This window comes from Arachis ipaensis, chromosome B2, assembly GCF_059453495.1.
Source record: "Arachis ipaensis isolate K30076 ecotype BB chromosome B2, ASM5945349v1, whole genome shotgun sequence".
Lineage (NCBI taxonomy): Eukaryota > Viridiplantae > Streptophyta > Magnoliopsida > Fabales > Fabaceae > Arachis > Arachis ipaensis.
Window position 1 is genome coordinate 16,399,020 of NC_142437.1, and position 24,213 is coordinate 16,423,232.

The 24,213-nt window shown below is 35.3% G+C and overlaps 1 protein-coding gene across 1 annotated transcript; it reads left to right on the plus strand.

Moving 5' to 3' along the window:
- Positions 1-18,378: 18,378 nt before the first annotated feature.
- On the plus strand, positions 18,379-19,560 carry LOC107626988 (transcriptional regulator SUPERMAN-like). The gene is made up of 3 exons (XM_088505684.1): positions 18,379-18,392; positions 18,809-18,894; positions 18,959-19,560. Exons 1-3 carry the CDS (start codon positions 18,379-18,381, stop codon positions 19,558-19,560), a joined length of 702 nt encoding a protein of 233 aa, XP_088361810.1.
- The last annotated feature ends 4,653 nt before the right edge of the window (positions 19,561-24,213 follow it).

A 24,213-nucleotide genomic window follows, 5' to 3' on the forward strand; every position in this document is an offset into this window, starting at 1 on the left:
ATGAAACACTAGAATTCATTCTTAAAAATTCTGAATAAAATTTTTGAAAACATTTTTATATTATTATTATTATTTTTTTTTTCGAAAACAAAGGAGAAATTTTTGAAAGATTTTTGAAAAATATTTTTTTGAAAAGAAAATAAAAAGAAAATTACCTAATCTGAGCAACAAGATGAACCGTCAGTTGTCCAAACTCGAACAATCCCCGGCAACGGCGCCAAAAACTTAGTGCACGAAATTGTGATGTCCAGGCTCGAACAATCCCTGGTAATGGCTCCAAAGCTTGGTGCTTTGATCTTAATTCATAATTGTCACAACTTCGATACAACTAACTAGCAAGTGCACTGGGTCGTCCAAGTAATACCTTACGTGAGTAAGGGTCGAATCCCACGGAGATTGTTGGTATGAAGCAAGCTATGGTCACCTTGTAAATCTCAGTCAGGCAGATATAAAGTGATAATGGTGTTTTCGAATATTATATAATAAAATAGGGATAGAGATACTTATGTAAATCATTGGTAGGAATTTCAGATAAGCGAATGAAGATGCTTTTCGTTCCTCTGAACCTTTGCTTTCCTACTATCTTCATCCAATCAGTCTCACTCCTTTCCATGGCTGGCTTTATGTGATACATCACCACTGTCAATGGCTACTTTCGGTCATCTCTCGGGAAAATGATCCAATGCCCTGTCACGGCACGGCTAATCGTCTGGAGGCATCACCCTTGTCAATGGCTTCATCTTATCCTCTCAGTGAATAATATGCTCACGCACCCTGTCACGGCACGGCTATTCATCTGTCGGTTCTCGATCATGCTGGAATAGGATTTACTATCCTTTTGCGTCTGTCACTAACGCCCTGCAATCGCGAGTTAGGAGCTCGTCACAGTCATTCAATCATTGAATCCTACTTGGAATACCACAGACAAGTTTTAGACTTTCCGGATTCTCTTGAATGCCGCCATCATTCTAGCTTACGCCACGAAGATTCCGGTTAAGAGATCTAAGAGATATTCATTCTAGCTTATTTCATGTAGAACGGAAGTGTTTGTCAGGCACGCGTTCATAAGGGAGAAGGATGATGAGCGTCACACATAATCATCACCTTCATCACGTTCTTGGGTGCGAATGGATATCTTAGAAGAGAAATAAGAAGAATTGAATAGAGAACAGTAGTACTTGCATTAATCTTTGAGGAACAGCAGAGCTCCACACCTTAATCTATGGAGTGTAGAAACTCTACCGTTGAAAATACATAAGTGAAGGTCCAGGCATGGCCGAGATGGCCAGCCCCCAAAACATGATCAAAGGATCATAAGGTAATCCAAAGATGGTCAAAAAGACGTCTAATACAATAGTAAGAGGTCCTATTTATAATAAACTAGCTACTAGGGTTTACATGAGTAAGTAATTGATGCATAAATCCACTTTCGGGGCCCACTTGGTGTGTGTTTGGGCTGAGCCTGAGTGTTGCACGTGCAGAGGCCATTTGTGGAGTTGAACGCCAGTTTCTGTGCCAGTTTGGGCGTTCAACTCTGGTTTTGGATCCTTTTCTGGCGCTGGACGCCAGATTTGGGCAGAAGGCTGGCGTTGAACGCCAGTTTACATCGTCAATTCTTGGCCAAAGTATAGACTATTATATATTACTGGAAAGCCCTGGATGTCTACTTTCCAACGCAATTGGAAGCGCGCCATTTCGAGTTCTGTAGCTCCAGAAAATCTACTTTGAGTGCAGGGAGGTCAGAATCCAACAGCATCAGCAGTCCTTCTTCAACCTCTGAATCTGATTTCTGCTCAAGTCCCTCAATTCAGCCAGAAAATACCTGAAATCACAGAAAAACACACAAACTCATAGTAAAGTCCAGAAATGTGAATTTATCATAAAAACTAATGAAAACATCCCTAAAAGTAACTAGATCCTACTAAAAACATACTAAAAACAATGCCAAAAAGCGTATAAATTATCCGCTCATCAATTGGCCTTCCATACAATAATGCCATGAGTAGCTTCAGCTTTCTCTACAATATTTCACATGAGCCACCTATATCCATGTGTTTGATTGTAGCTGGCAACATAATACAGGGAACCATTACTAACTAACAACCTTTGAAACCTACACCTTGCTTCTAAAGAAATGAGTATGTATCCAAACTCATGATTTAACACAGAATAATGTATGATACACTGGTTCTTAGTAACTCCATAGTTATTCCAGTTCAATAAATAAATGATGCCGTTTGACATAACATATCTCGGATCAAGACCTCGGATGTATGGTGGGCATATACAGTGTCTATCCCACTGACGGGTGACTAATGAATATAAACTAAACCAAGAGTTTGTATCCAAAATTTTTTGCTTAAATATACTAACCAAAATATAATCAAAAGAGTTTGGAAGATACGTGAATGCATAAGAAACTCCACAAATAGTACAATAATGCTTCATAGGATCAATGTAACACCCTAATACACAGATTCTTATGCTCGAGTCATAAGTCAAAGATATTAAGGTGGTACGACTGTCAAGATGGATTTTTAATACGTAGTTATAAGTATAATTGAAAGGAGTACTTATCGAGAAGCTTGAAATGGAGTAAAAATAAAATTTGCGAAATCGTAACACTCTCGTATCAACAAAAGAAGGTAAAGCGTGAATTGAGACGATATAAAGATAATTCCGTCGAGAAGAATAAGATAAAACAAAATATAGATGGGTAACATAAATAATTAGCCAATAGTCGCGACCCGCGAAGTTTAGGCTGGCTAGGGTGCAGTATAAAAGCAGTTTGACAACCATATCTCCTAATCTCTCCCAAAAGATACACAAGGGCCTCTATAGGCAAGTTTTCAAAAGGATTAAATACATAGCATGAGTTCTTTAAAAAAACAAAAAAAAAAGCAGAGAGAATCTAAGCAAAATGTAAATAAGAGATCTTAAAGGTCTTCGCCGTCTTTCAGACAAACCACAGCTCACTGCTGAGCACTTGGACCTGCATTTGAAAAACAAGAGATATATACGGAATGAGAACCCCCGACCCATGGGTTTCCAGTATGGTAAAAGTGCCAAATAAATACAATGCATTGTAATAAAAACTCACTAAGCATCCTAAACTTCCTGTAACCAATTATTCATCCTATGTTTTCGCTAATCCATAAATAAGCAACTGTCATAAGGGAATGCTAAATCTAATTCATCTTCCTCATGCTTCCCAACTTTCTAACTCTCCGAAAATTCACAATCAGAATTATAAACAAAACCATCACCAGCTATTTTGTCTCAGCAATGCTATATCAATACCTCATATCTTCACCTGGAGCAAGTGAAATCATTTCACTACATCTACCCAGGGAGCTCAAATCATCTAATTTTCTACCCGGAGCAAGTGAAATCACTTCACTGCGTCTACCCAGGGAACTCAAATTATCTCAATTTTTTTTTACCTAGAGCAAGTGAAATCACTTCATTGCGTCTACCCAGGAAACTCAAATTATCTCATTTTTTACCTGGAGCAAGTGAAATCACTCCACTGCGTCTACCCAAGGAACTCAAATTATCTCATTCAATAATCATCATTTTAAATTACTCATATCATTATTCCATTTTAATAAGAACAGCCCTCAGCGTCAACTGACACCAGCATGAGAGACCTCTCAGTTGTACAAACACAAGTAATACAGGCAAGTAATACATAATTAAAGTACAAGTAGAACAAGTAGCACATAATCAGGTAACATAGCATATATGATATAGCAATCCAAAATAAATAGGCAAACCCAAATAATTCAAACATATGCAAATGATGTATGCCTGTCCTATGGCTGATGATATCATTTGTCGGTTACAAAGCCAACCCGACCTATCCTGGTAGCTAACCATTGCACAGTCCCTGCGAGCGCGCATCCCCAAGCTCAAAATCATAATCAATCAAAATAAAATATCTATGGGGGAGAGCTCATCTGAAAAGGTCTAAGTGTCCGGCCACATCTTACGATGCAGGGTCAACAGAATGTCGGATCTCAACCTGGAGCAAGTGGAGCCGACCCACTGCATCTACCCAAAGAAATCCGAGACTCAAGACAATTTCAATCTCAAATCATACTCGACTGGGAGCATGTGGGGGCTAACCGCTGCATCTACCCTAGGAGTCTTAAAACCAAACTCAGAGCAAGTGGAATCACTCCACTGCATCTACCCAGGCATGTATGTCTCACCATGTCCCGGAGCAAGTGGATAAATGCCACTGCATCAACCCAGGCAGGTATATCTCACCACGTCCCATAGCAAGTGGATCAATGTCACTGCATCTACCCAGGCAGGTGTTTAAAAGCTCAACCTGGAGCGAGTGGAATCCCTCTTTCTACTACCCAGGCATCTCAAACATACATTCATTCAAAACTCCATATTTAAACTCATTTATCGTAATCCTCCTTCCCCATCTCATACCCGGAGCAAGTGGACAACGCCACTGCCTACTACCCAGGGTCACACATCACATTCAACATTTTCCATCATTATTCATTTACCATGTTTAATCATTAATCATATACATATACATACTCAGCCATAATTCAATTCTTATCACAACCATCCGGCTCATACTATACACAGCACTTCAACCATCATCCTCAGCAACCCATACAATCATCACTACTCATCATTCATCATTGATTCTCACTTTACTTCATCCACAAGTTACCACATGTCCTAGTTTATTTTCATTACTAGGCATATTATAAAAATTTCGGACTTAAAGGATGAAAATGGAGGCTTAGAAGTCTGAAATTCGGCTTTAAAAACTCAAAAAGTCAATTTTTGCTTAAAACTGGGTCACGCGTGCGCATCACCCACGCGCACGCGTGGGAAGCGGAGAAAAGCGGATGACGTGTAAGCGTCACCCATGCGCACGCGTGGGAAGTGGAGAGTTAAGGTGATTCGTGCGCGTCAGCCACGCGTACGCGTGGATGCGCTTTGTGCTCCTCGCACAAAACCAGCACGCTACCATCACAACTCTCTGGAATTTGTACCACGCACCTGCATCAATACAGCGATGCGTATGCATCGGCTAGGCGCACGCGTGAGAGAGTAAAAATCGTGAGTGACGTGTGCGCGTCGGAGTACGTTTTCTTAAAAATTTTACTAAGTCTGAAAAAGCTGCAGAATTTTATTTTTAAACCTCAAACTTCCGCCATACTTAATTTCTTCTACAAAATTCCTTTTTCAACCATTTCTGAACCGTTGGAAAAATCATTGAATGAACTTTCATAAAAATTCAATTTTAAAGAATTCCTAACTCCGAGGACCGAGTTACGGACCGCCGAAGTTGGTCAAAAATCAGTTTTTACCCAAAAACAGAAATCACCAATTTTTCCAATGTTCGCAAGCCAAATTCATTTCCACTCATCCAAATGACCACAATCCAACCACATTCACATAATTACACTCAACCAAAACCAAACCTACCTCATCTATATAATTCAATTCAAATTTGTCACCTCCCACTCCTAAATTCTTAATTTCTTACTGTTCCACATTCCTCCCATTTATTCACACACTCAATATTCAATATCCATTTAATTTCATATGACATCACACAATATACACATTACTTACCTTCCTTACCTCTTCCCAACCTCCGGCCCAAGGTTCATGGCCTCCGGCCCAAATTCACAATTTAAATGCATATTCCACAAACCAATATTCTTTATCCAATTCATCAATTTCTCAACATACCAAACATACAAATTCACACAATTCTCAATCCAATCATTAATTTACATTACATATAAAATATACATATTAGTACCAACCATTTACACAATCCAAACTTAATCCTAGGGGCATCTAGCCTAGGAATTCTCATCACACTACACGGTACTTAAATGAAACCTAAACCGTACCTCTTGGAGCCAAACCAATTGAGCCTTTTCTTTGGAAGTCTCCACCAACCTTATCTCCAAGCCTCACCCAAGAGTTCCACAAGCCAATTCAAGTTTCCAGGAGTACCAAAATCTCACCCAACAATTCTAACACAAGCAATATCATACATACATCAACCTAGGGTTTATTAAATCTAGTAAATCACAAGAGTTAGTGATTACTTACCTTAACCCACTGAATTTTGTGATGAATATTACTAATGGTTCATACTAGAGCACCTCTAAATAATCAAAATCACAATATTTCCTCAAAACCCAAACCAAATTCAAATTTAAAGAGAAAAACAAAAATTGGGCAGAGGAAAGTGAAATACTCACCACAAAACTTAAATAGAATTTTAGAGGATGAGAAGAGCGATGCGTGACTGCAAACGACTCATCAATTGGAGTTCCGGATCAAAAGTTATTGTGATTTGAAGTTTGATGGAGTTAGGATTTTCTGTTTTCTTCCTCTCTTCTCCATAGCTACGCCTCTCTCTTATTTCCTAGGGTAAATGAGCTGAAATACTCATAACTAATATTTATATATGTTGGGTCTTGGGCCCACTTGGGCCCGGTTCACTTATTTTTGCCTGTTAGCCCAATTTTGGACCAAAACCTTTAAGATTAGAGTTTTAAATCGTACTTTAAATGTTTCTATCTTCCCAAATTTTAAATTATTATTTCTTAAAATTATTCACTTCTAATTAACATTTTTCAGCCACAGTACCAGACAGACTGCAACCGGTACTGCCGATCGAATTTTCAGTGCGCATTTTTTTATTCAGAAACTATGTTTTCCGATACAAAAAAAATTCACTGAGTCCAAATATCATATTTAAATTATCAAATTCTGATTGCTAAATTTTTTAACCATGTTCGCTCTTATTTAATTTATTATTTAATTAATTACAATTTGATCGAATTTTACAATCAGGGATCTGACAAAAGGTTCCCATCTGTAGATTCAGCACAATTATATTAGTTGGCTTACCTTTGCATGAGTATCTGATTGCCATATTACCATTTTGGCATCCAATGACATGGAACTGACCTCCATTTGCTTGCCAAAATAGAATTCTAATAGCTTCTCTTTTGCTAGTTTCTGCATCAAATTGAATAACCCAACTACCACTTGACCTAGGACCCTTCACAGCTAGGTGCGCCAAGATGGAACCATCTTTTTAATTCGAATGGTTTGAGTGCTTTAAGATGAATTATCGTGTCAACAAAACTCTCCTCCAATACGTAGATGTTGTTCTGTATTGACCGACCGTTTTAGTATTAGTTTTACTAAAGATTTCATAAATGATCTCATCTAGTATAAGGGGCAGCAACCCTCTCCTGGCCGGTGAATTAGACATTTGAATGGTAAATTGTGGTTTGGATAGTGCAGAAGATACAATAAGTTCTTTAAAGTGAAAGTTTAATAGGCTAAAAGTGCTCCATATCCTAAACGACAAACACTGGATTAAGTAACATATTTATTTGTTTGCCTTAAACACTAAACTAGTTCTCCATGGTTACACAATACATATGGACACAATTGATATTGTTGACAAAACTGTATATTAACATAACCTAACAGATATATGAACGTGGTGTTGTGGAATAGTTAAACTATTATGCATTGCTTCTTTTCCCCTTACGTAATTTGACAGAATTAAATAAAAAGATTTTTTAACGCTCTTAAAAAGGCTCGTGTCACTTTTATCAGCAAAACAATTAACTCAAGTTATGCGTAAACTTGATTAGACATAATTGACTAAAAAGCAACATGGTTGGTCCCCAAAATAAATGTCTTCTGATTGAAAATTCAATCACTTAACTTCTTGTGAGATAATGTATCTCTAAAAGTTGATGCACTTCTTTTGATGAGTAGGCTCAATTTATTGGTGTTCATTGTAACATACCTGAATTTAAAATTTAGTGGAAAACAAAGAAATAGAAAGGACAATTTTGTTTACCAATATACTGATAATAAGTTTTCTCTCGAAGCTTATATTATTTAATATTTAAGAGTGTCGAGAATCAGTCATTTCTTAATACAATTTCAATTACAAACACCTTCATTAAATGTTGTTCCATACGATTGAAATTTAATTTTTAAATACATGAAAATTATTTGATCTCACAGACATATATAATAATAATATAATAAAGATTACCGACTACATTTTCAACTATAAATGGTCACTAATTTAAGAAACCATGTCCTTTTAAAATATAATTTATACACGTATAATAAGGAATTCTTATTCCATGAAAAAAGTAGTTATAAAATAAATTTAATACTTACTTACATTTTGTTTGTATATATATTTCTTGAGAAATGTATTTTGTCCGTTATGTTCTTTTTGTAAAATTAGCTTAAATCTTGTCATTTTTGGTGCCATAATCTATAATGGCAGAAACGACAAAATTATCAAATATTTATAGATAATTGACTAATTCTCTATGAAATTAGAGGGAATAGTACTTTGAATCAAGAGAATAAATGCTCTATTAATCGCTATATTTTCACTTAATCTGCAGATAATTCACTATATTTGTTTGACACTAGGTTAATTTGTTTGTAACTTAATACTATTACTATTTTAAATTAATATTTAACCTAAGATTACAACTAAAGTAAAACGAATGTAAGATGTAAGCTTCATAAGTTACATTACTTTATATATATTTATAAACAATAGCTAAAATTCTTTTTGGGTAGGCAGTTGCATAACTTTTTATTATTAGGCTATTGCTTCATTTTTAGCATGATAAGAGTACTATTTTAAATTAATGTTGAACTTCGAATTTCAACTAAAATAAAGCAAAGGCAACATATTTCAGACATAGAGTTTATGAACGTAAGTGCCAAGTAAATGTTATGGGTGTGGCCAAAATTGGTAAGTTTTCATTGCACAGCTACCTCTGGATTAACCTATTGAATATATATATATATATATATATATAATGTAAAAGAAGGTACTCTTTATATAAGAAATAATATTTTTACATAACATCTTTACTTCAATAACATTTAACCATAAAGGCTTATACTCAAGAACACAGATTGGTACCAAAGCATACATGGTCAATGCATTACTTTATACTTAAATAAACAGCACTAAGACATATAAATTCGAAACATTAGCAAAAGACATATTTCTCTGGACTCCAGCATACAACCAACTACATCTAAAACTATAAACAACAATACTATAATAGATCTTCACTCAATCTTTCTTTTCCCAGCTCCACATCTTGTGGTCTTGTTGCTGGTACCTTGCACATATGGACTATCCATCCCGACCATTATTACAGAATGTGAAACAAATTCAACACTCGTAGGCTTGACAAGAGTTTCAGGTTTATCTATGAAACTAATAACTTTATCCACAGATTCACTAAAGAGGGTGCACTTCATCCTATTCTACCTAAACAATGACATGAGGATTATTCACAATGATAAAGGAATTTTGGTTAAGGACATTATATATAAACAAAACTATTAATAACACAAAGAAACTAACTCTAAATCCTCCAGGTAAAGTGCAATGCATTTACTCTGCTGGCCGGATTTTGTAACCATAGCTTGAGCATCTTCCTTACCCTCCACCTGAATGATGAAGTCTGTAAAATGACAAAAAAAAAAAAAAAAAACCACAATTAAAACTAAATTATGAAACCAACAGAAACAAATGGATCGAACACAACACATGATAAAAAATTACCAAACAGGTGACTGCAATTCATTCCAATCATTGCCTCAATTTCAGGGAATGGAACAAAACTAAAAGGATTAAAAATAAACGTATCATTGGGAAGAAGTGAAACACATGTCTTCGTGTAAAAACTTAGTTTATATTTGTGCCCCGTTGTCTTCACCAGTTTGTTATTTCCTTGAACAATAAAATTTTTCATCGAGTATATTCCATTCTCACGTATCAAGGTCTTGGACACCACAATATTTGCTTTTAGGATTGAACAATGTATCCAATCACCCTAAAAACAGGAAAAATTACTAATAAGACAACTAATGCCAACCAACTTTATAACCACAATGCCAAGAAATTACAATCAACGCAGAAATAAAATACCTCTTCATCCTGCAGCACAATCTCTAAGCTATAAACATCGGCAGGATTGGATTGGCTGCATAACTCGTATAAACGGACAACACCAACCACTAAATTCTAAGCTAACTTTGTTGGATTGATATCTGCAATACGTTCAACAATTTGATTCATGCTACTCCTTGGTTGACTCAATGACATTCGGGATTTAAAAACCTAGAAGCCTCCGTTTCCAAACCGCTTATGTGAGTAGAAGATACACACTATTTTGAAATGGTGAGGTTATTGCATAAACGACCTGCTCCATTTATAACCTTGAGCTCATTTTGAAAACCACGAATGTGTGGCAAAAGGAAAGCATCATTTACACCTTATTATCCAATCTTACCAAAAGGATTGAAATTCAAAAATTTTTGAAAGATCCCCGCTCAAAATTGCTGAAACTTTTTCCCTTAATCCTATTAACCAAAGATTAGAACATTTACGTGGGAGATAATTACTCGGCAATCCCAGTTTATACCATGAAACCAATCACAAAGCAGCATTAGAACTCGAAATAGTGATTTGGGGATTGCTAAAACTACCTCTACATTCGATCCAGCAAATAAAAAGGGACCTTGCAACAGTTCAAAATATTTCAAGAGAGAGTTCGAGAAATAGGTAGTTCCCTCACCTTTTTAGCTTCAAATGGGTTAAAAGAAAAATACAAAAAGGGCAGAAGTTGTAAATAACAATGGATATGTTGGACAGAATTGTAATTACATAAGAAACACGTGTCTCACCAACGAAGCTAGTGAATGTAGCTTTACTATTTTGCTAGTCATCTTTATAATTATAAATTGATAGATAGATATCGTTTCTTTATTGTACTATTTTGAAACACATTCTCAAGATATCATTTTATCAAATAATACAATAGTTCAATATGCAAAATTTTATCATTATTGTTTGTACTATACTAAATAATTAATAACTGTTGATTACTTAATTATTATTATTAATAATATTAATAACATTAATATTAATATTACCAATTTATAAATACCTTCACAAAAATCTAAAACTCTAATGGCAATAGAAATACCTAAAAGTGAGAAGAGCGGTAATTAGTTTAGGCTGTATGTAAAGGTAAAATGTTCTGCAAGTAAATAAATTAAGTGTTAATTTGCAACTAAACTCAGACAAACAACTAACAACTAAACTTTGGAAGAAAAAAATGTCAGAATTGTTTCATAATTGAATTTTAAGATTTTAAATAAACGTATGTATATAATATACCTATTCGGTTTATCACAAAAAAATTTATTATATTATTGTAAATAAATTTAGTTATTAGTCTATGGTAAGTTTTATTATTTTGCTATGACAAATTTAATAATTCTAAAGATTACTTATTTAGTTTAAAAATTTGTTAATTAATATGCATAAATATACACAGATATATAATAAATAATTTAATGACTGATTTTTAATGTAGATCATCAATTAATATTGTATAGAATTACTTAAAGAAATAAGAAACTTAACTAAGAAAATAATTATACTAGTTGTATACTAAAATTAGCTATTGAGATATAAAATTTATGTTAGAATATAAAATACACATTAAAAATGAACTAAACAATATATGTATTTATATATAAATAATACACAGTGCTTGATTTTGGTGTAAATATAGGCTCCACTTTTCTAATATGAAAAGTTTATTAGTGTTTTGAATGGAAATTGGAGTTTTTGGTGTATTTACATGTTAGTGGACGTGTCAGATGGGCAGCTTCACTACGTGGAGGGCGTGTTGCTAATGTGTCAATGTCTGATTCGAGGGCACCTTCAACACGTGGGGGCATGTTGATGACGTGTCGAAGTGTAATTCGAAGGCAGTTTCAACACGTGGGGGATGTGTTCCTGATGTGTCACTCTGTGATTCGGTGGCGATGTAACACGTGGCGTGCGTGTTGATCTCCCTATATAATAAGGCCAAGCTTAGTACCATTTCATTGTGAAGAGAAGAGTTGTTTGAGTGTGTTTCTGGTATAATGGAGAGTACCTCAAACTTGGTAGTGTATCGCAACAGTGAGATTATATGGAATACTCATGAGGGAGTGAGGTTTGTATGTTAGAATCCGTTTTACTTTGTGGTTCCATGTACCATGACTTTCATGGAGCTTCAGAACGGTATATTGAGGAGAGTGAGCAGCATTCTGTACCGAAATTCCGTTATAGTTTTTGGTAGTCTAATACAGTTTGATATTATGCCGATCATTGACGAAGTGAGTATGCAAAATATGTTTCATATTCATCGGCAGACTCAAGTGCGACAGCAAAGATTGAGTTGTATGTTGAGTTTGAAAATCTAGAGGCAAATAGGATTCAAAATTATTCAGATATAGAAGATGATAAAGATAAAGTGTATGAAGGAATGAACAGTAACAACGAAGAGGACTTCGAAGCTACATATGAAGCCGGCCACGAAGACGAGGATGGTGATGTGGGAGTTAAGGCAGCAGTGGAGAATGTAGTGGTTCCTCCCGCTGTTAGTCAACCAATGGACGTTCCACCTTTTATGCGTAACTTGGATCTTGACGTCATGCATGCACCAAAATTTTCAGAATATGCAAATATAGGTATGTGATGAGTGAATAATACATATCTTAATTTATATTTTGGATGGATCAATGAATGATGATTTCTGCTTTCTATAGGTGTTGCTGATCTTGAGGACGGAGAGCTCAGGATTTGAATGGAATATAGTTCTAGAAAGTCGATCGTCGCAGCAATTAGAAGTTACACTATCTCTAGAGGAGTCGACTACAATGTGTATGAGTCTGAGCCACAGACGTTCTATGCAAAATACAAGACGTATAGGCATGGGTGTAACTAGATTATTCGAGCTAGCTTGATACGGAAGAAAGGTTGTTGGGAGATACACAGATACAATGGTAAGCACACGTGTATGTACCATGGGAACAATTTCACATGATCATTTCAAGTTGGACTCGAACACAGCTGCTGAGGCTATAAGGCCATTGATTGAGACCGACCCATCCATCAAGGTGAAATCTATAATGGCGAAAGTCTAGTCAAGGTTCAACTACACCATCAGTTATCGAAAGGCTTGATTGGCAAAGCAGAAGTCCGTAGCCAAAGTTTTCGGTGGTTGGAAAGATTCTGATCAAGCTTTTCCATGGTGGTTCTCGGTCATGATTCAGAAGATGCCTGGCTTAATTGTCCAAATAGAAACACGACCCCTGTATAACAGGAATGAGGAAGTAAACGGTGTCAGGATACTTTACTGCATATTTTAGAGTTTCAACCCATGCATTAGGGCATTCAAGCATTGCAAGCCTCTGGTTCAGGTTGACGTCACACAACTTTTCGAAAAATAAAAAGGTGCACTTTTAGTTGCTCTTACACAAGATGGTAACCAGAACATTGTGTCTATCACTTTTGCCCTTGTGGAGGAGAAGACCGCTAATGCATGGCACTTTTTTCTCAGTAATTTACGACGGTATGTTGTCAGAAGCGACGGTGTGGGTATAATCTCAAACCGACATGAGTCAATCCGAGCAGCAGTAAATCGTTCCGGAAGTGATTGACAACTTCCAAAAGCATAGTGGATGTTTTGTATTAGGCACATCAGTAGCAACTTCTTAAGGACATTCAAAGTTTCTCACTTGTAAAAACTTGTTGTCAACATTGGGTATTTAAGGATGGTGGAGGAGTACAACATCAACTATAAGAGGTTGCAAGAGCGAGGCGAGGCATATGCTTGGTGGTGCAATGCCATTGGACTTAGACACTGGGTATTGGCATTTGACAAGGGACATCGATGGGGCCACATGACGACAAACCTTGTCGAGTACATTAATACAGTACTAAAAGATGCTCGAAACCTCCCTGTGTTGGTGCTTGTATGAGTAACATATTATCGATTAAACGAGCTATTTACGCGAAAGAGTGCTGAGGCTCACGATCGCATGCGAGCTAGATTTACTTTCTCTGCTTTTACACAACAGCAGATAGAAGCAAATATGCAACGTGCTGGAAATATAGTTATGCATCAGTTTGATAGATGAAATGAGGTGTTTGAGGTGCGTGAAATGCCTAATGAAAAGGTGTTGGCAGTTGATCTTGCGCTGCAGAGGTGTGACTGTGGGCACTTTCAGGTGGAACGACTACCATCTCGACATATTATTACTTATTGTGCCAACCAATGCCTCGACTGGCAACTGTATGTGAAAGATGTGTATAAGATGACAGAGGTTCATAAGGTCTATAAATTTGAGTTCGTACCATTAGGCAATCTAGAGACATGGCCTGCTTATCCAGGACCGACATTGGTCGCTAACCCCGCCTTGTAGCGAACATCGAAAGGTCGTCTCAAATTGACCCGATACCTCAATGAAATGGATTCACGAGAAATGCATAGTCCTCGGATATGCCATCTCTATGGTAGATGGGGTCATAGTCGGGGTCGATGTCCTCAGCATGCCGGACCGAGTGTAGTTGATGATGATGTTGGACCGAGTGGAGTTGGTGATGATGCTGATCCTAGATCATTGTTGGTCATTGTGTTGTATTTTTATGGTTAATTTTATTAGTTAATGTTTTTGAGGTTCGTCGTGTTCATATTTTTAAGTTAATTTTATCAGTTAATGTCTGTGTGCATCGTCATGTTTGTATTATTAACTTACATGTTAACTTCTGTGAGTTATTACAGTTGACAGTTTATGAGATGATAATTTCAAATTTCATACAATGGTCTTACAAAAGGTTAATTAAAAATTATATTAACTTAATTCCGAATCCATAATTTAAAGTTCGATAAGGTAAACTTACAAAAGATTAATTAAAATTAAACTTAATTACTAAACCCATGCTTACTTCTTTCGAATTATCTAATCAAGTCCATTCCCATCATGCCCTGATCGAAATGCGACGGAGTAAACCTATCAGATGGATTCCTTTCTGTCCATAGGTTATACGGATGATCCTGAATTGACTCACCAACATCTGAAGTGGCCGACCCACCTGCCTTTACCGGAGCAGATGCACCAGGATTGTACTCCTCAATAACCTCATGCTCAAAAGTGCTCAGCCCAGTATCTGGTAGATTGAGACGAGCAGAGTCGAAAACCATATGCAGAGCAATAAAATTACTCTATCGGGAATCATACGACACCCACCCTGAAGTGCAACCAAAAGCAGACCCTTGTCAACCAGACTCTGCTGGTGTAGGGATAGTGCTGAAATCTACAAAATGATTGACACCAGTGTCAACCCACAGTTGTATATGATGATCCTTATCCCCATCAACGGGAATCTGTGATGGGATCTGCGGAAAGCCGGCGCATTGTTGTCCGGGCGAAATGTGTTGTGTGGGTTGAATGTGACGACTGGACTGACTTTGACAGCTAAGCTTGCCGTGATCGCTGGACTGGTTGTGCTGATTGTGCTGACTGTATCGGCTGTGACGGTTGGGATCACTGGACTGGCCGACGTGACTATGCTAACTATGCTAACTGTGTCGGCTGTGACGACTGGGCTCGGCGTGGTCACTAGATTGCCTGTGTTGACTGTGTTGAGTGTGTTAACCGTGGTTTAGTTGCTGTAGGAGATAATATGGAAATGATTCAAACACTCGATACTGAGGTGGTTCCTGAGGTACTAATGGCTGAGGTGCTGGTGGCTGACATGGATGTTGAGGAACTTGCTCCAACAATCTCAGCAGATGTCCATACAACCCCACATACCAATCACGTTACTCAACCGACAGTCTAAAGTGCCAAGTCGGAAGGGGGTGTCCATCCCGCAACCGAGTGTTACGACGGATTTTCCATTCTGCTATCTACCCCGCATATAAAACTCTCCAGTCATGAAGCTACACTCCGCGAAAAGTCATGCAATGCTCTTCTAGTAGAATGACTCTTGCTACCTCTGGGGCGGGTTGTGCATACCTGAACTGCTGCATCACTCGGTTCGCAGGATGCCATTCAACATACTCTAACAACTATAATAGAACAACAGTGTTACACACCTCAAGGTGTCCATGTAGCTCGTCGAGTATGATCACTCCTTCGTACAGTTGCCGCACAAATTGCAACATATATTAGAAAATTAGAACCCTAATATTAATGTTGGATATTAAAACACATAAAGCAAAAACATTTACCTCTTTTATGTAGTCTATTTCTTGCCTAAATATCGCCGTGGTCTTCGATAACCACGCTACGGTTTGTTCGAAATGACTCCACCTGAAAAATGTAACATTGAAAAAATTAAAAAATGTGTCGTCAAACAAATATGTATCGTCAATAGAATACACAACTAAAATAGGAACTGTTACCTCCAAGCAACCGATACGTCAGCCACTGGAAGGTACTGTCTCGGTACGGGAGCAATACACGGCATTCGCTCCCATGCCCAAACAAACAAAAGATTAAGAGGGTTGTCCATCTCCTTAGTATAATACCGTGATACATGGCACAGTGCCCTGTAAAGATGCGCAAGACATGCTAACCCCCAACTGTAAGTGTGGATCCGGTCAAAATCGCGGAGCAACGGTAGATACTTCGCGTGGGCATATACCATCGACTACTTATCTGCAAATAGGGTCAAACCCAGAAACAGAAAATTTGGCATCTCACGTATCTCTGAATAGACTCTAAAGTGTCCAATGCCTTTGTGTCTTTGATACGGCGAATCCATGCTAACTTTATATAAGATTTGGAGGAACTATTCACAATGGGTTAGCGGCCGAAAATCGCGATGCTCTAGCTCTGCAAAAATTTGCCATTGCTATCTATCCAGCCGCTCACAAGTTATCCATCAATAGGTAGGCCAAATATATATGAGCGACATCTTTCAGTGTTATGGTAACCTCACCCATCGACAATATAAAAGTGTGAGTCTCCTGTCTCCACTTTTCTACCAAAGCAGATAGCAAAGGGTAAAAATCCTCTGATCACCCCAATTCTAGAAACATGGTAGAATTTCGTTGCTCGTAAAGTGTCTTTTACCATTGGGTTCCACGTCTCCGGCAGATCCAGTTTACGAACCACAAGATTTCTGTTAGGCTGGTACAACAAAAATATATTTATTTATTAAATATATCTATTAATTTAAAAAAATAAATTATTTAATTGTACTACTTTACATTAAATAAATATATTTATTTATTAAATAAATATATTTATTCATTATAACAAATAATTATTTAATAAATAAAATAAAATATAACAATAATTTGATTGTACTACTCTACATAAATAAAAAATAAAATAAAATATATTATATTATACTATTTACTTACTAGTTTAAATAATATAAATATGGTCATAAATAAAAGATAAAATAACATACAATAATATTATTATCCTTCATTATTATCATAATAAATATCCGAACAAATTTTTTTTAATTCATATTATTTATTTATTCATTTTCGTAAATAAAAAATATTCCTCAATATTAATATTTAAATTATTTATTAAATCAATAAAAAATAATCACATTATAACAAAAAATTCTAAAACTTAATGGAATCTGTACATTTATGTTATTTCTTTGTTTACTAATTAAAAAATATAAAATAAAATAATATATACTAAAACTTATATTATTTTTTAGATTTAATATTTACAAACTCAATTAAATAACATAGTAATATTAAATACAAACAAAAATAATATTATTATCTCATATTAACTAAAAAAAATAATATTAATTAAAATTAAAAATAAAAAAATTAAGTTAAAAAAAATTATCAACTTACATAAATTGAATTATCCAAATAATTGATAATATGTTTTTCGCGTGTCGTATAATTACCTACCATTTTTTATTAATACAAACTAATAATTTTTTTATGTATAACTACTCTTTTTTTTTTTTAAACACACTACTAATTCTCTTCTTCTTCTTCTTCATTTCAGACTTCATCTCTCTCAACACGCTACCAGAGCATGAAATGGGGGATAGTTGACCTCCATTTATAGAGCTTTAACCCTGTGTCATTGATTATCAGAGGAGGGACTATCCGATCCCCTGTATGTAGATCACCTCCAACACGCCCACTCTGTGTTGCTACAGCTCCTCAAAAATGCGCGAAAATCTTTGCGACGCTTGCTGAATTCGGAGGCAACACACCCTCGCGTGTTGGCAGGATACTGCCACGCCACTGACGTCGCCAACTCACCACGTCCCCCGCGTGTTGTCAGGGTGCTGCCACGGCACTGACGGAATCTATTCACCACGTTTTTCGCGTGTTGAACCTGCACCTATAAATCGGCAAAATACCCCAATATCAATATTAAGCAAAAACACAATGGAATTTTCCATATAAAAAATAAATTATGTAAAATATAGCATTTTTTATAAAAGAAAGTGTGAAAAAGATGAGCACTGGAGTGTAATAGTATGATTATGTTTTTTAAGAGGTGCTCTCTGCCACTGCTTGTTTCCAAGATTAGACAAAAGGGAAAAACTACTTTTCACAGAGATAGTTAGCTCCTTGCTCCATTATTTCATTTTCCAAGCATCAATATCCAAATACAGTATTAGTTCATGAAGTACACCTGCATGCTCCAGCTTAGATCAGATCTTCAATTCTCTTCATCACCAGCTTCTCTTTCTTTCTTTCTTTCTTTCTTTCTTCCCCTCATCACACATCATCATCAAACTCAAGCTACCCATTTTTTTATTATTAGTTTTAGTTATCTCTCCCTTTAATTTAAAGCCCTATTAAAAAGGTAATCTCTTTACTTTCTTGTTACATTATCTTTTTTTTTTTCTTAAAATAATTTATTGTTTCTCTCTCTCTAGCAGGTTTTGGAGTGAAAAGGACAAGACAAAGGGCATAAAAGAGAAATTAAAGCATCATCATCATCAGCATCACCATGGAAGGGAAGAACTATTATATGAAGAACAAGAACACTAGTAGTACTACTCATAATAACAATAGCTTTGAGGAGCATTATTCATGGGAAACTTCTTCATCAACACGGCCAACAAGAAGCTATGCTTGTAGCTTTTGCAAGAGAGAGTTCAAATCTGCTCAAGCTTTGGGTGGACACATGAATGTTCATAGAAGGGATAGGGCAAGATTGAGATCTTCATGGATTTCTAATCACACCCCTAAACCTAACCCTAACCCTAATCCTAACCCTACAACAACTCTTGTTTCTTCATCATCATCTCCTTTATCTAATGATCCTATCAATAATTGTTCACATATTTCTCCAATTTATAGCCCTAATTTTTGTCTCAATTTGTCGTCGTCTTCTTCTTCACCCTCCCCGAATTTAGCTTCCATCACAAGAAGTGAAGATAAAAAACCTAGACTCATCATATCTACTCCACAAGTTCTTCCTCTTGTGATGAATAGTCCTCAAAACATGGTGATGATGATGAGTAAGAAAAGCAAAAGTGGTGATTTTGTTGGTGGGGTTGATGATGATGAGAATTACAAGGATAATGTTTTCAAGCACAAGAATGAGCATAACAACATTACCTTGGAGTTGGGAATAGGATTGGTTAAGCACAAAGAGCAGAAGTTGGATTTGGAGCTTAGACTCTAGCTAGGTACCATTTTTAATTATTTTGAAGAGAAAATTTCGGAGATTTCACTATAATTATGTTTATTAATCCTAATCTATTATTCAAGCACTTTTTATATTATAATTATATTATGCTTTTCAAGGATCTTGTCACTCTGTGAGCTTTTATTATGATTTATTTGTATTTAGTTCTATATATATATTGGGGGTTGATTCTTTTGGTCACCCTTGGAATTAATATGTATATGGTTGATCTGAATTTCATATAAGACCAATTTAATCTGCATTGGTGTGCTGGTTATGTAGTAAATTAAAGTTAAAAGTTCACAAAATCGCAAAAAGAAATAATGCCCCTAATATATATCTTTCAATATTGTATATTTTTTTAATAAAAGTTGTATAAATTTCATGATTTGGATTCAAATTTTGCTCTTAATTTTTCTTCACTCTTTACCATAGAGATCTAATAGCAATTGGTAGATAAAAGTCCTTCTTGATTTGATTGAATATAAATATTTAATATATGATTATATATTACTATACTGATGAATTTCGTCAGCTATACCCTCTTTAGGAAAAAAAACAAAATGTGAGTCAATATTATATAAAATTATTTTTCATAATGTCCGTCTATTCTTTTGGGTATATGAAACCGTTTCTTAAGGCTCATGCTCTTTCTTAGAAACATACTTCCCGTAGTTTTTATGTTGTAGTTGCAACTATAATTATAATTATATATACAAAGAAAATATTAGAATAGTACTAATGAGTTACCAAAAAAAAAAATAGTACTATAAGGAGCTAATAATACCTAATAAGTTATTCACTTTTTATTTATAAATTTGTGATATCAACACAAACTTACTTTATAACAACAAAAAAAAAGTATTTATATAAATAACCACAATAATTATAATATTACAGAAAATAATATTTATATAACCAACCAACGATCATTCTCATATGATTTCTCACATTAAATTATTTTAATCAATTCATCTATTATTATATTGCAACTAACTATTTGGAGACATTTTACTAAAATTGTAATTAGTTGTAATTAGTTCATAATCTTGACATAATTCTAATTAATCCATATAGTACTTCGCCATATATCATACATAATTAAAAGATTTTAATAATGACAATAAAATTTGAATACCCGTTATATTTGTGGGTGTGAAGGCTAAAGAAGACATACTATACAGACGGAGAATTTTGTGTATTTTTAATTTTTTATGAGTGGAGTTTAAAAAAAATTAAAGAGCTTTTTTTATGTCATGATTTGAATGTTATACATATTCTATATTAAAATATTATAAAATTTAAGTAAATTTAAAAATTTTAGGATCACCTTTAGGTTAATATTTAAACGGAAAATAAGAGCAACATTATATTATATATATTTATATAAAATATATAAGAATATATGTATATAATATAAATTTATTTACTGATGAATTTTTAAAATGTTAATTGATTCTATAAAAAGGATTGATAAAAAAATTTAAATTACTTTATTTACTAAAAAAAAAGAATATTCTTGTTTTGTTTCTTATATTTTTCCATGCATCCAATTAGGTACTAAGTTCAAGTAGTTTTAAATTCTATTTACAACTGTAATTATAATTACAATATCTATTATCTATTATATACAATGTAAAGATTGAGAATTTTATGTATTTTTATATATGAGTGGAGTTAAAAACAAAAAGAGTTTTATTTTTTTTGTCATTATTTGAATGTTATACATATCCTATACTAAAATATTATCAAATTCAAGTCCGTTCATATATTTTGGAATCATCTTTAGATCAATATTTAGAAAGAAGATAAGAACTACATTATGTATATATTTATATAAATTATATAAGAATATTTGTATGTAATGTAACATTAATTGATAACCTTTTTAAAATTTTATGATTTTATATATAAAAAAAATGTAACTAATTAAAGAATTTTAAATTACTTTATTTTTTTTAAAAAAGAGCGGAATATTCTTGTTTTGATTCTTAGCAGCCACAAATTGCCGGCATTTTTTCAAATTGTCGCAAATTGGTTGAATTGGTGCAGTTCTTGTTGCGTAAATAAGCTCCGCTCTAATTGATTTGACTTGAGGCGATTTTGGGTCCAGCCGCAGGAAATAACCTTGTGTGAGGGGGTGGGGGAGGGGTTTCGTTAAAATACCCAAACAAAAATTAATAGGTACCATTAAGCTTCACCTTTTGCACGCGAACCCCAACAGAGCAACGACGCCAATTGTCGACGTCCTCCCCAGCCATCCGTCCCAGTGTCGTCGTCGGCAGCCTTCCCCCTTGCCTTGTTGTGAGTTGCAGATCGGCCCCTCTCCCCTCAATCTCGTACGTTCTTCTCCCTTATCCCAATTTAATTTTAGTGGCTGTTGATAAATTAATTTTGCATCAATTTTATCTCTATGCCTTCTGAATTTTGGTTTGAACAACACTGATCGATTGATTTTGCCCAAATTTTTCTTTCCCAAATTAACATTCTGATTCAATTTTTTCCCAATTTCTGAACCCTTGAATTCAACCCACCGCCACCCTTCGTGTTTTATCGTTTGTCTCCTATCATCCAACAAGGAGTTGCGTTCAATTTCTCCTCAGGCCAAAGAGAGACCCTCCTAACAGCCAAGAACCAACTGCCGCTCGTGGCTGTTCCACCCGTGACCGCCGCTTGCGAGTTCAGATGTGGTGGCCTTGGTGGTGGCCTCCGTATCATCGCCACTCTTGCCCGAAGATCTGTGTTTGCCACCGTTGCTCCATCAATGTTCTCCGCCTACCTTTCACGGCAACGTCGTCCTCCACGCTGCTTGCTACCACCTCGTCGTTCGTCGCGTTCTTTCTCGTAGCTACTCCGCCTATGACCGCCGCGTCTGTGAACCAACAACGCAGCTTTGTTGTCGGTTCCCAATCCAATAGATCCTCGTCCTCCACCTTCCCCTTCGCGACGGCGCTGTCCTCGGAGCCGCTTCTGGCCGTGAGTTCCCCATCGCCGTTGCCCCGAGTGGTGCCATAAGCATCATCACTATCCAACGCCATCGCGGAAGATAATTTTATATGTGCTTCTAAATCTTCTACTTGTTGAATTGCTTGTGTTGTAATATCATAGATTGGGATTGATGATGCTGGAATTAGAGCTTGAAATTTTGATTGGATTTCTAGATCTGAGATTTGAAATTCTGCTTGCTCTGTAGATTCTGTTGAGTCTTCTTGTTGTTGCTGTGGCTGAACATGAAAATCAAAAGTGGTTGTTGTTGAGCAGTTTGTTGTTGAAGTCCCTGATGAACCTGAACCTTGATTTGCAAATTGTTTTTCATAAAATTTTGCCAAAGATAAAGCATAGAAAAGAGATTTTGAATTTTCAATGAGAACTTCTCTGTGAATCTAGATCTGTAGCCCATTGATGAAGCAATGCAGCAAAATTTCATGATTACACATATGAACACGATTTGCATAAGCTGTGAATTTGTCGTAATACTCACTCAGTGGTAGTTTGGATGATGTTTGAGCCCATCAAACCATTCCAAAAATTAGATAGACTGGTCAATGAAAGCACCATTGTTGGTGAAAGAAATTGAATATAGAAAGAATTAATCAAACAGGAGAATTAGAGAGAATTAAGAGGGAAAGAGATAATTCCCTTCATAGAATTCCAGAAAGGAAAAGATACAAATTACTTCCTTCCCCCTATTACATTTTTACTATCTCTATTTATAGTAAATGAAACTATCCTAATTGGACTTGGCCAATATTTTACTCGCAACACAAGCTATGTCCATTTTAGCTGTTTATGTTCATTTTCAACATGTCCATTAACCATACTCAATTATATTTTGATGCTTAATTTATTTTGTACAATAAGAAAAAGAAAAAAAACAAGTGTTGGGAGATGTTGAGAAACTATGTATTTTCCTAAGATAGAAATGTTTCCTCTATTTGTTGTTGTCTTTGGGAATCTTTTGGGATGAGACTCATGTCATGTCTTTGTATATACTGATTCTTAAGATGGTAATGTGCTACAAGATTCTCTATCTTATGTGTTTTTGGGAGTTCCTTTTTTATCAATTGAACCATGTTTCATTCTTACATTATTAAGCAGTGCATTGCTTGTTAAGTTTTAACATCATTTGATTTAAGATTACTCCATGGCTTATGAGTTAGAAGAAAAGAATTTGAGGTGTATTATTACACTATTTTATGCTCATGTTTTTGCATTTATAAAGCTTAATTTTTCTATTGTAATTTATCCCTTTTGGCAATGAGAAAAGAAATACACTATTTCTTGGTTGCTGTTGTTAATGGCAAAGGATCTATAATGTATTACACAAGTCTAGAAATACAACTGGTTTAGTAGCTAATGCCTGAAAAAAAAATTAAAAAGGTGTCAAGGTTAGTAGCATTCATGTTATTCTTGTAGTCAATCCTAGTTCTAGTTCTACCTTCTAGATGGTTTTTAGCCTAAGCCTCTGTGTTCAAAGAAAATAGAAAAGAAGATTACCGACTTTTCGTTTTTCAATATTCAGTTTTATCTAAGTGTGACATGCATCTTTTGTTCTTTTAAGTGTGATACTTCTGAAATATTTATTTGCTGCATAGCTTGGAGGTGGTTACTAACTTATTATCAACAAGACTTTTTCTTTTGAATGTCTAA

Bases quoted from the DNA above. Each gene is read 5' to 3' on its own strand.
- LOC107626988 (XM_088505684.1), top strand. The intron at 18,895-18,958 runs TATTATATGAAG...TTGAGGAGCATT, and splicing joins TCACCATGGAAGGGAAGAAC to ATTCATGGGAAACTTCTTCA.